The sequence below is a fragment of the Sarcophilus harrisii genome, chromosome 5 (assembly GCF_902635505.1).
Source record: "Sarcophilus harrisii chromosome 5, mSarHar1.11, whole genome shotgun sequence".
Taxonomy (NCBI): Eukaryota; Metazoa; Chordata; class Mammalia; order Dasyuromorphia; family Dasyuridae; genus Sarcophilus; species Sarcophilus harrisii.
The window spans coordinates 252,361,628-252,374,838 of NC_045430.1; the positions used below are offsets into that span (position 1 = coordinate 252,361,628).

General features: G+C 38.4%; 1 protein-coding gene across 1 annotated transcript in view; it reads right to left on the bottom strand.

The window, feature by feature from the left end:
* The window catches only part of COL6A6 (collagen type VI alpha 6 chain), a 128,995-nt gene that overhangs the window by 39,484 nt on the left and 76,300 nt on the right, over positions 1-13,211 (bottom strand). The window contains exons 22-26 of the mRNA XM_023505163.2: positions 12,550-12,612; positions 9,738-9,800; positions 3,287-3,349; positions 1,316-1,378; positions 356-406 (exon numbers count right to left, since the gene is read on the bottom strand). Coding sequence (XP_023360931.1) covers positions 356-406; positions 1,316-1,378; positions 3,287-3,349; positions 9,738-9,800; positions 12,550-12,612 — 303 coding nt within the window. The remainder of the gene's footprint in view (positions 1-355; positions 407-1,315; positions 1,379-3,286; positions 3,350-9,737; positions 9,801-12,549; positions 12,613-13,211) is intronic.

Here is a 13,211-nt window from a genome sequence, read left to right on the forward strand (position 1 = left end):
AAGATAAAGCCAGATGCCGAAGGCATCCAAGGTTAAGCTCAGAACACTGAATAACTCCTAAAAACGAGTTTTGTTTTTAATTTGGAGTAAAACATGCCATAGCAACAAACCATACCAAAGAAGAGGGATTTTAACATTAAATTTCAAATGATGCTTGCTGTCCTTCCCCTTAAATCATTAAATTCTTCCCCCTCCCCTCCCTACATTATTCTCCACTCCTGTTATCAATGTGCAAAGCCCTGTAACTGTCCAGATCCCACTTTTTCCTTAAGCTCTCTCTTACTTGCTTTAACTAACGCCAAAAGGATTAAGAAAGAAGTTGAATGCTTCCAGCAGCAAATGACCACTGGTTTACCTTTTCTCCTTTTCTTCCACTTCTGCCATACCCTGCGCTTCCATCCTCTCCCTGAAAGCAGAGGATAGAAGTATCACTCAAACCATCCCACACTGTAATTGAAGACAACCTTAGGCAAGGGCAAAATGGCAGATAACCTATACCGTGGCATCCAAGGGACACTGGAAAAGATCATCTCAATTAAAAAAAAAATCTTCCTTCCCATTGCCTCTCCTTGGTAGTCCCCAGACAGTCAGTCAAGAAGCACTTTTAAAGGACCTACTATGTGCCAGGTATTGTGCTAAGTACTGGGGAACCCGAAAAAGGGGAAAAATGGTGTGTGCTCTCAAAGATCTTCAAGGTCCAATGAGGCAGATTTCATGAAAATCATGACATACAAACCAGATACGTACAGGATCAATCTGACATATTATCAGTGAGAAAGCCCCGGGATTAAGGAGGATACAACCGTTAATTCTTTGTGTTATATCTTTGAAGGAAGTTGCTAATTCTGATGGATTTAAGGTTTGACATTTACCTTTCAATCTGTAGTCCTTAGCAAATCCTGCTTTAATAAATGCCTGGTGACTAATTGTTGCTATAGGTTTGATATTGTTATTGGTTATATTAGGACCCTAGATGCCGAGGGGGCAAAAAAAAAAAAAAAAAAAAAGAAAGAAAAAAAAAAGAGAGAGATAAAGAGAGTGGAAGGAGACAATTTTTTTCCTTTTTCAGAATTTTTCCCAATCCCAACCCTGATCATTGTCACAGTACAGTTGTCTCTGGGAAGATGACTACCTCAGAAGATCACAATAATTCAGGCTCAAACCCCACTCAATTTATAGAAACCTAAAAAGCTTAGATTTTTGCAGGCTTCTCTCTTTTCTAAAATGCTGAGAACCCTGATTAAGTCTATTTTCACATTGGTTAATAATCAAAGGGTGTCCCAAATAAGATCCAAAGCAGTAAGAGAACTCTAACCGGCATTCCACGATATCCAGATGATCCAACTGCTCCTTTCTCTCCTGGAGACCCTGGCTCTCCCTGTTAAACATAACAATAAAAGACACAAATCCATCACCTTGACTTCATGGCATATCCGAAGCCCAAAACTTGAAGGAAATACGGCTTTCTAGTGTTAATTTTCATTCCCTGATGTAGCTCTTCACTTTTCCATGTCTTCGTATATGGTTTCATGAGTTATTGTGTCTTTGTCTGCCCTTCATCCCCCAATATCATCACCTGATGACCAATCTTTCAGTGAAGAGCATCTCTAAACTTAGTGAGATTGGTCCTCAGACAACGCTCTACCACCTCACCTAGATTGTATCAGAAAGCTTTCCAGCTTGGCAGATTCTCCCATAGACTCACATTTTGCCTTTGAAAATCCAGAGTCACTTTAATACCTCCATGAGGCTGCAGGCAGGAGATTAGTGGAGGCTTGTTTGGTAGAAATTAGAAGTAATGTCAATAGAGATAACACCATTGAATGACACGATGATATTACATTGGAAGGGAACAGAAAAGAATGTTTTTGCTGACCAAATTTTCCTTTTGTTATCAACTGAGCCTCCGGACAAATTTGATACTGCTTAGAGAAAACTGCCTTTGAGCTAACGGCTGACATGCCCTAGGATGTACTCTTGGAATTGGGTTCAATCTAATGCAAAAAAGGATCCCCGCATTTTACTTTTTCTTTTTAAGAAAGAAAAGAGACAAAGGGTGTTCAGCTTAGACTTTAGCTACAAAGCGAGTGGCTCCTGCAACAAGGCAGAGTGAATAATGTAGTTGTTAGAGGCTCAGTTCATTTCCAGCTTCTCAAGGGAAGGTGACATCAGAGGCAGTAGCTCTGGGCGGCTGATTACTACACAATCTCCCAAGTGCCATAACAAAACTTTATGAGATACGTCAGCCGGCTACATGGGGATAATTAACTCTGGTTTAAGCACCAAGCTTAACCCTTTCTGAACAATGAAACACGCCACGTGCCCCTTAGTAGAAAACCTGCAATGGCCACATAAATCTTACATAGACAAGGTCAATGATGAGTGAGTTCTGTGTGTGAAATAGCAGAGAACTACAGAAGTGAGAGCTGGAATGGGCCTTAGGAGATCATCCAACCCACTTCTTTCTAAGGTAAGAAAAGTGGGACTTCAAAGGTGTTAAGTGATCCATCATCTATCAAGAGCTATTTAGTGAAGTTTGTCGTTGGGTCATTTTCAGTTATGTCCAACTCTTCTTGGGATCTTCTTGGCTGAGGCAAACAGGGCTCAGGGACTTGTCCAGCATCATCTAGCTAGTGTCTGAGATCATATTTGGACACAAGAAGATCACTCTTCCCGATTCCAAGCCAAGTGCTCTAACCTTTGGGCCAGTCCAGTTGTTTAACTGGTAATGCAGTTAAGCTAAAACCCTACTTCAACAGCCTGCTTCCAGACAAGACCTGAATGTGTAGATAAAGGCTGATCCACAAAGATCTAGTCCTCACCTCATCTCAATCAAAGAGGGCCTGGAAAGCCAGCTCTACCTGGGGTCTGCCTACAAGGTTTGTATTTTCCCTGGGGGTAGATTCAGAAAACTTATATTATAAAGGAAATAGTCTCTTGGGCTTATCTCAGAATAGACAATCTCCTTCCTGAAGGCACTCAAACACAAGTAACACGTGGCTAAAGCCGAATCTTTGGGGATTATTCTCAGTGGAAATTTTTTATTTCGTGGTGGTTTTCGCACCCAGAAAGTGACCAACTGTCCTAGGGTCAATCCAGTTTAGAGAGTAGGTAAGCTCTCTGAGCTGATGGGTCACAGCTGACACATTTCTTCTGTGTACTGATTGTGACAAATATTCTGCCGCTGACAAGGGCCCTTCCACAGTTATTTTTAGCCGTCTTTTTAATCTAAGCAACCAAGTAAAGAATTCTGAACCTCCTAAGTATATCAAGAAGTGCAACCTACCTTATTTCCTCTTCTCCCCAGGCTGCCAGGACTCCCTTTACCACCATTTGGTCCTGGAGGACCCTGAAAAAAGCCAAATATGAAAATTTTATATCAGGATCCAGCAAACTTCCTCCAAATGGTTGGTTATATTTGAACTCTTGAATGAAAATGAATTACAGATGAATAAAAGCACTGTGACTCTATCCATCTTCATTCTGGAAAAGCTATTGCAGCTGCCACATAAAGGCTGGTAAGTTAAAGAAAGTTAATAAGGTAATTTGAATCCTATTGTGAAAATCATTCAATGTTTTTGTGGTATTTTTCTTCCCAAGAGACTCATAGGTGCCATGGTCATATCCTAAGGAGACGCTACAAATATAAGTAGATAAAATAAAACCAAAATTTTAAAGGAAATATTCCAGATGACATTTGTATTGAATTTATTCTTATCTGTCTTATGCGTCTGTTGGAGAATATGGTTTATCTTAACAGACTAAAAGCTCATTTAATACACATACATACTCATACACTTCAAAGACAGTACTTAGAAACTGAAATTATATTTTTTCTTTGAGATTCAGATTAATGAAGAAAAATTATCTTTTGACTGAAATGTTTATAGATAATGTTTAAAAGTCATCCTAATACTGGGTATTGAATTTTTTTTTTGTGGTTGATTTTCTTTCTACTACAAATGATGCATTCTAGAAGTAAACAATCCTTTCCAAGACAAACATAACCCCAAACTGAACTGGTTTTACTCAGGAGTAAAAAACAAAGCAGCATCTTTTCATTTTAACTCAAGTTTTTAATTTATGAGAGAGGAAAGTTAGCTAAAAAGAAGTATTTTCTAAATGATTGGATTGGCAAATGTTGGAAACAATTCTTTAGGGAGATAACGGAATTTCCTGATTTCAAGGTCTCTAAAATATAGTAACTTTATCAGTCTGGACTGACTTGGGTGTGTTCCTGTCTGAGCGTGAAGAGATGTATTAAATAATCTCACAGAGCTTCCTTTGACTGAAAGATACTAGAAGAACAAATTCATCTCAGAAAAAGATCCTAGGCACCGGGGGGACATTGGAACTGCTATGTCACATTTGGCTCCTCTGATGGACTGAGTATTATAAAATATGGGAGATAAATGAGATTGCAGTCCATCTAATCCAATTTTTTAGCTCAAGAGACTTCAGTAGAATATCCCAACAAGGATATCCAGCCTTTTTTGAAGACCATTAATAAGCAAGCACTTATTCCCTTTTAAGGTGGCTCCTTCCACTTCCAGGTAACTTTATTTTTATCCAATGCTTCCACTTATATTCATTGGGGCCAAGCAAGATTAGCTAGTCTTTCTTGTCCTTGATAGTTCTCAGATATTGGAAGAATTTTTCCCTCCATAAGAGTTCTCCAGAACTGAATGTAGATCAAAGAATACTATTTGCACCTTTTTTGTTGTTTGTTTTTTTCTCTCTCATATTTTTTCCCCTTTTGATCAGGTTTTCCTGGGCAGCATGACAAATATGGAAATATGTTTAGAAGAATTGCCCATGTTTAACCTATACAAGATTGCTTGCCATCTTGGGAGGGAGAGAGGAAGAAAAATTTGGAACAAAAAGTTTTGCAAAGGCAAAAGTCAAAATCTACCTTTCTGTGTATTTGGAAAATTTTAAAAATCTATTTTTAAAAAAGTTCTCCAAGTGAATATTCCAGGTTCTTTGGGACTGACACCTTTACCATCCTGGTGGGACCTCCTGATTATGTTCCAGCTTGTCTCTATCGTTCCCTGGTGGTGTCCAATCTAGATGTGGTAACTCTCTGTGCCTCTTGGGAGAACAGAGGCTGGTGATTCCCTGGAGCTCGGAAGTTCTAAGCTGTTGAAGTTGAAGTCAATCACTTGTCTGCATTTAGTCTGGTACTACTATGTGAGCCTGGAGTCAGGGACCACTGGGTTGTCTAAGGAGAGTGAATAGCCAAGACTGGAAAGGAAGCAAGTCAAAGCTGTCCTGCCAATCAGTAGAAGAATAGGGCCTCTGAGCAGCTACAGAATTTCTAGCCTAGACAAGTTGAGTCTCAAAAATGTAATGTCCAAAAATATAATCCAGATTGGCCAGATATTACCCAAGTATTATCTCTCTCATTTTGGACATCATGCCATGCACATGGAGAATTGAATTCATTTTTTTTTGGCCGTCATGTCACAATGCTGACTGAAACTTGAAGCTCATGATTATTCCTTTTTCAAGGGAACTATTGTCCAGCCAAGTCTGCTCTTTCTTGTAACTGTCAATATGAAGGGGTTTTTGGAACCTAAGAGGAGAACTTTACATCTACGGGGGCTGTAATCTCAGAGTTTTGAATACTCCACAATGCCGATTTCAGATCGCCCATGTCTGCCCGTTTTACCTAACTTATCTCTGCCCTCCAAAATTCTTCCACGGAAGTCTTCCCAAAGAACAGGAGACCTTCCCTTAACTCCCTTGGTACTGGGTAAATATCACCAGAGGACACAGATTGGTCATTAGTTATTTCCTGCTGTTACCACTTAACAGCCCATAACTAACATTCACATTGCATTGTGATTTGTCTATGATTTCATTCAGTCCTCAAAACAACCCTTTTAGGTACATTCCAGATCTCAATCCACTCTGTAACGTGTCTGCAATTTATTGACTCACAATCAAACAACTTAATGGAAGAATGTTCTTTTTTTGGACCAAGTATGTGAGTTCATTGATGGAGGCAGTTCCCAGGGATGGAACTCTTTCTACAAATGTAGAACGGTGTCTGCACTGCAATTTATAGTCTTAGTGATTTGTCGTGGGTCACACAGCCTGTATGTGTCAGAGGTGGGATTCAAACCTCAGGTTTCCTGATTTCCTGACTTTAGGAGCAGTTAAATGGCAGAGTGGATAGAGTGTCACAGGCTCAGAGTCAGAAAGACTTGTTTTTCCGAGTTCAAATCTGGCTTTGGACACATATTAGTTCTGTTACCCTGTGCAAGGCCTTTAAGCTCTGGCTTTCGGTGGCCAGATAGCTCTCTAAGACTAACATTTTCAGAGCAGGGATTGACCATCATTAATAGAGTTTCCTCACTGGAAGTTCCTTCTACTGTATGAGAGATGGGTGGATGTAGAAGGTCAGCAAGTGAGGATCCATTCCAGGTCTTGAATCTTACGTAACTTGGCTCACCAAAACTCCCTTTTCTGATTGAAATAGCAGAGAAATCCTTGTTAACATGTGATTAGAAATCTTGAAACCGAAGCAAAATGTAAAATTACTATACAATGGATCAAAGGGCTACCTTTGATCTTAGGACAGGAAACGCAGCCCACAATGGAGACTAAAGGCATTTCGGAGAAAGGTACTTGAAGACATTGGTATGACAAGTTGATGTGTATCTCAACTGTTTACATCTGTGTCTAAGTAACCAAGATCCAGAGCTGAATCATTTATATCTCAGCAGATCCATGCTTATTAGAAAAAGATATGCAGGGGTCCTCAAACTACAGCCACGGGCCAGATGCAGCAGCTGAGGACGTTTATCCCCCATGGAGTTTCTTTATTTAAAGGCCCACAAAACAAAGTTTTTGTTTTTACTATAGTCTGGCCCTCCAACAGTCTGAGGGACAGTGAACTGGCCCCCTTTTTAAAAAGTTTGAGGACTCCTGCAATAGGGACTTCAAAGACCATACTTTGTTTCAAGTCTATAAGCATTGGAGTTATATATGTCTTTCTGATCAATAAACTCTGAAGAGTTCATATTCAAAACTCTCTCCCCCTGGCCCCTGAATATTTCCACACCCTTCATCTACTGCAGGAGCTGGACTCCAACAGGTGGAGAGGGTAGAGACCGGATTCTTTAGGAAGCTATTACAATAGTCCAGGCAAGAAATGATTAGGGCCTGGATAACTGGGGCATAAGCATAGAGAAAGGGATTGATGCAAAAGATACTGAAGAAGTAGAATCAATGAGACAATGAGAGTGAAGAGATGGAGATGACGCCAAAATGTGATCAATGGAAGAATGAAAGTACTGTCTGTAGAAATAGGGCAGTTAGAAGGATGGGGGATTTTAAAGGGAAAAATAGTAAGCTCTGTTTGGGATATGTCTGAAATATCTATGGCATATCCAATGAATCCCCAGCAAATTAGGGGCTTTTAAAAGCAACATATCTTTGTGAATAATTGTAAAACATGATTAAGCCTATGTCAATTCCACAGGGGTTCTCAGATTGGCACTGGGCATCCCGACTCCTTTCAGCTCTCCCTACTTTCTAGTGTTTTACACTAAGCTGACAAGAAAAAAAAATAAGCATCTCTATAGAGCAAATAAGCAACCAAATAAGCAAGCAAAAACAAAGAAAAAAGAAAATAAAAAAGGCAGAACTATACTCAATTTGTTTTGGATGCCATTGCTTATTTCTTTTATTGAAATCTTAATTTTATTTTTCTTTAGGCATGTGTTTATGTTCACCATATCATCAGTGACAGCCGCATTTATAAAGTGCCTTAAGGTTTGCAACATGTTTATAAATGTTAAACTCATTTAATCCCCACACAGAATCCTTTGTGGGTGGATTATCTAGTTATGACTGAATATTGTATTAAATGCTTTTCAGAACACTACCAAGAATAATCTTTTTAAAAAAACTTTCCAATACCAAATTGCAGAACCATCATGTTATACCATTCCAGTGAATGAACAGACCTGGTTGTTCAATAATAATCACAGTAGCTGACAGCTGTAAGGTGCTTCAGGGTTTGCAAAATACTTTCCATGTGTTATTTATTCCATAAGGAACCTCATAATAAACCTGGGAGGCAGGTAACACAGGTATCAGTGTTCCTACTTTACAGATTTGGAATGGGAATCTCAGAGATTGATAACTTGAGCCTGGACAGCTACTAAGCACCAGTCAGTCACAAAGTTTAAACTTCCCGATTTCAGTGTCATTGTTCTATCCACTATACCACACTGCTCCCAAATCCGTAGCAAGAAGCTAATGCGACTGGAAAGCCTTTTGTTGGGCTACTTGACTTGGTTGATCTCCTTTAGTTTCTCTTGTTAAATTGAAAACAACATTTTGAAAAACAAGCATTCATCATTCCCTTGACTGAAGCAAATTCCCCCAAGTTTGGAATCGCATTTTTCAAGCGCTGACAAGGGCATTTCAAGAAAGAAAGAAAAAAAAAAGCAGCAAAGTCCTCCTTTACTTTCCGTCCAGATAAACAGAAGGTCTAGACTGCAGAGGGGGAAAGATGCTTTTTTACTGACTTTGATGAAGCCAAAAGACTGAATGATTTATGGCTATGACCCACAGCCAGAGAGATGTAAAAGATGCTTTGTGGGTCAAGTGGAATAAGTTACTTTCCTAAGAGCAGCTTGGATCATAGTTCTGGAGAGCGGAGCAAGGGAAATACCGAGAATGCTGGGTTTCACGCCATTGACACCTGAACTTCATGGAGAAGCAGATGAAATACCCAAGAGCCTTCTTTCTAAGCCCTTAACATTTCCCCTAAAATCTCCCCAGATGCTCTGTGCCACTTGTACATAATCCAGGTATGCAAAATGCAAAGCAGACTCCTTCCATTTGGAAGAGTTTACCTGTAGAAGGAAGAATTTATTTATCCATATAATATATAATCCTGAATTAGGATAAAGGATGACAAATCAGAACTTAAGGCTTTGTTATCAGAGTGTTAGGTGAAGAGAACAGATAAATGGCTCAAAAATGTGTGTGTGTGTAGGGAAGGGGGGTCAGTTGTGAAGGAATGACCCTGGAGGTCATAGGCAATCAGGGAAGATTACTGAGCAGGTCAGGCTTATGGTTTAGGAGTTTATGTAGGTTCTGCTAAGGTGGAAGCTGTGGTGGGACAAAGGCAGAGATCTCTGCTACTGCTTAATTTTAGGTATTTCTGACTTCACTAAGCCTTTTAGGACAGCTTGATTGGTAGGACTGGGACCAGGGATGTGTACACTAACCAGAAGCGTGAACCAGAGAAGACCATCTAGAAATCTGCTCCAATTCAACCAATACCATCTTCCCATGGAGAACATAGCCCGAGATCAGTAGTTCTCAATCTTTTCAAGACAAGGACCCCCTTCTTAACATAAAATCATTTTCCTTCTATTATAGCAGTAAAATTATTAGAAAGTGCCTGAGAAAATAATTACCCAAAAGTGACTATAAATTCTATAGTATTTTAATTTGAATTATAGTTAATTAATCATGGCAATGTCTATACACATTTTTTAAAAGAGTAACAAACATATTGAATATATTATTTATCTAGTGTGCAGAAAATATTTAAGTAAAGATTAAAATGGCAATTTGGGGAATGTATAAATTCATATACGCTTTGTGACAATACCATACATTCATTTCCTCCTTCTCCTAGATGACCCACAGGTTGAAAATCCTATTTCTCTCCCAAAACCAATGTAGTAGTTTTGTCTGCCAACACTTACCGAGGGGCCTTTATTTCCTAGATTTCCTTTTGCTCCTTTTGTGCCAGGATCTCCTCTTGGGCCCTAGATAAATAGAGTTGGAAAATTATTGCCCTCCAAATAGAAAAGACCTTCAAAACAGAAAAGCTTTATCTAAAACACCTAAGGAATAAAGTTAAATCCAATTAACCTCTTTCTCTCTTGTTTTTTTGAGAATATCACATGTATCTCCTTTGAACTCTGACATACTAGCACTATATGGAAACCAATCTGTATGTCAAAGTATCAGTGATTTGCAGAAAAATAATGAGGCCACACTTAACAAAAATTTTCTGGACTTATTCTACTTAACCTCCATTATAGGAAGCATTTTCATACTCTAAGCATGGAAGAGTTGTTTGGTTGGATTTTTTTTGAATGGTTACATTATTCTTTTAAAAATTCTGATAGAAAATAAAATTTCTAAACATTTAAAGGATTATAAAAAATCCTCAAAGTGATATTACCTATAACAAAATAAGGCAGGAATTCTTACTATTAATTTCAGTACTGAATAATCTTATAATATAATGAATAATATGATATTATTATATAATAATACCTGCTAAATGATGTATAATACCATGCATTGGCTGTTCCTCAGATTTGGAGGGGATTCTTCCTTTATTTTGTTTCTTTGAATCCTTTTTACATCACATTGAGACTTAGCTCAAGTACCACTTTCAACATAAAACCTTTTCTCCTCTCCCCAGATGTTGGGACCATGCCCTTTCCCTATCAGTCTGCCCCTATTTCATGTATACTTCCATTGAGGCATTCTGTCCCTTCCAAGAGATGTCAGTACCTTAAGGGCACCTTGTTCCTTATATCACAAATGTCCAGCATTATGTCTTTCACCTAATAAAGGCTTGAACATGCTTATTGATTGACATTGTTTTGTTATTACTTTAGCATTAATAGAGAGATGCTTTAATTTAAAATTTATCAGAATTGTGGTGCAGAAGATTTCATAGAGCAATAGGATGTGTCAAGAGTAGAAGAGGGTCAGGGATTCCACTGAGAATTTTCTACTAACCCCAGTGCCCACTATTTTTATTTGAATCCAACTCAATCTGGTTCAACAAATCTTCAGTAATAAGAAGATTTTTTAATAAAAAGAACTGTTAAATGCTGTCTTCAGTGCTGCAGGAAAAATAGACTAAATAATAGTTTTTGTCCAAAGGATTGTTAAGAAAAACTTCCTTTATTAGGGAAAATATCTTGAAAAACATCCAGGAAAAAAAAAGTCAATCAATTTAAAATACTGGGTTCAAGAAAAAAAGGTGTTTTTCTTTGGTTTATTTATTTATTTACTGCTGTGGAATCCTTTGAGAAAATAAAAATAAATCAGAGAGATTTTTGTCCAATTCAAAAGAACAACTGCTAGTGGATAATTATGTGAGTTAAATCTTTGGGGGGAAAAAAGGCAACTTCTCCCAAGAAGGCAACTTTTCCTCAAGCTTTCAAAGCTAAGGGTGATTTTTATAGGAAAAACGTGTTACTGCATTTTGGCCCTGGTTTTTTTGTATGTTCTCATTAAATCCAAATTTTTTTGTGTGTGTTTTTTTTTAACTTGTCTTTATATTCTAACTAACTGATGCAGGCAAATTTTGCTCTTTGGCTCATTCTTTGTTCTCTCTCCTCTGAGCAGTGTCAGCTCAGCCCCGGCCTCTTCCCTTGTACAGAAAAAACCGTCCTGCTTCCAAGATGATTAAATCCTAAGTAACAGAACCAAAGCTGCCACAGACATCATTTCTCTGAAGGACACAGCTTGTTCTCACACTGTACTTGAAGCAATTCTTTCCAACACCAACAGCCAGTTCTTCTATTTGCTGCCTTTGGATCCGCGATACTGAACTCCTGCTGAGCAACACTACATGTGTTCCCAAACAAGTTCACAATTGAAAATTTTCTTGGGTGCCCTGAAATACCCCCTGAAAAACCGGGCTCTCTACTCGCCATCATCTCTTGGGTATATTAGGAAACACTTGGGTAGCTAATTGATGCAGTAAATAGTACTGGATCTGGAGTCAGGTGGAACTCAGTACAAATTCTGCCACAGACTATATAACTTCGGGGATATAAGTCCCATCTGTAAAGTAGGGATAATAATAGCACATACCTCACAGGACTGTTGTGAGGTCCAAGTGAAAGATTTTCTGACAAGTGCTTTACAAATGTTCAAAATGCTATTTAAAAGTTAAAAATTAAAAACCTCAAACACTTAATACTTCCTAGCTGTGTGACCCTGGGCAAGTCACTTAACCCCAATTGGCTCAGCAAAAAAATTTAAAAAAAATAAAAATTTAAAGTGATCTGAAGTAACTAATATACATATAGGATCAGAGATTGAGAACTAGAAGGTCCTGTAGAGATGATCTCGAGTCAGCCCCCTCATTTTATCAGAGAAGGAAATTGAGACCTAAAGAATTTAAGTGACTTGCTCAAAATCATATGGCTAATAAATGGTAGAGGTAAGGTTTGAATCCAGATCCTCTGGTTCCAAAACCAGGACTCTTTCTTGTCTCTATATCTATTCTCCAATCAAAACTTAGTCCTGACAGTTTAAATTCATTGGGCCACGACCCAGATTAAGGATTTCAAGAGCCTTATAAATTCGTACAAGGAAACAGTAGCCACAGTAGTCCCCCTGCAACTGGAGATGCGTCCATATCCCAAGTCCACTTTTCCACCTTTCTTCACGTGAAATATTAAGTTTCTATCTTGGCCATAAATTTTCGTTTCTTAACTGGAATATATCTACTTAAAGATGTCAATCAGTGACAATGTTTACCTCAGGTCCTTTTAATCCCAATGCTCCTTGATGACCAACCAGACCAGAAATTCCATTTATCCCCTAGAATAAAAAAAGAGACATTTGGTGAGATTCTCACAAGACCAAAATTTTGACTCATGTATGAGAACGATGAAATGCGTGGCTTTGTTATTAAAAATGTGAGTAGTGAATCACTCATAGCAAAGCAGTGCAAATAAATGAATTTCCTACACATTTTCGAAGTACATTTTTCTTAGCCAAATCCTGTCAGCAGAGATGCAAGAAAAAGTTGACTAAGTTGAATGAGCCCTGTCCATTCTCTGACAGCCCTGTTCAAGAGTCACAAGTTGGACAGGAAGAGGGAGAAGAAAATGTCCTGTATCATCTATCAACTGGAATCCTGGTCTCTGAATAATGAGGTCTTAGGAATAGCTGAAGGGCAGAGACCATGGTCCAAAGGTACTGTCAAATGGTTCAACATTAGATATAGACATGAACAGACATGGTTTTATTAATGGAAGTGATGGTAAAGAAGATGAATTCATGTTCGAACCCCAACAACCATTAAAGTCTCTCCATGGGATTTATAGATGAAAGATCCTATTAGAATGTGATCTTCTGGGGACAAAAACTGTCTTACTTTTCTCTTTGCCTCTCCAGCACTTAGCAAGATCTTTTTT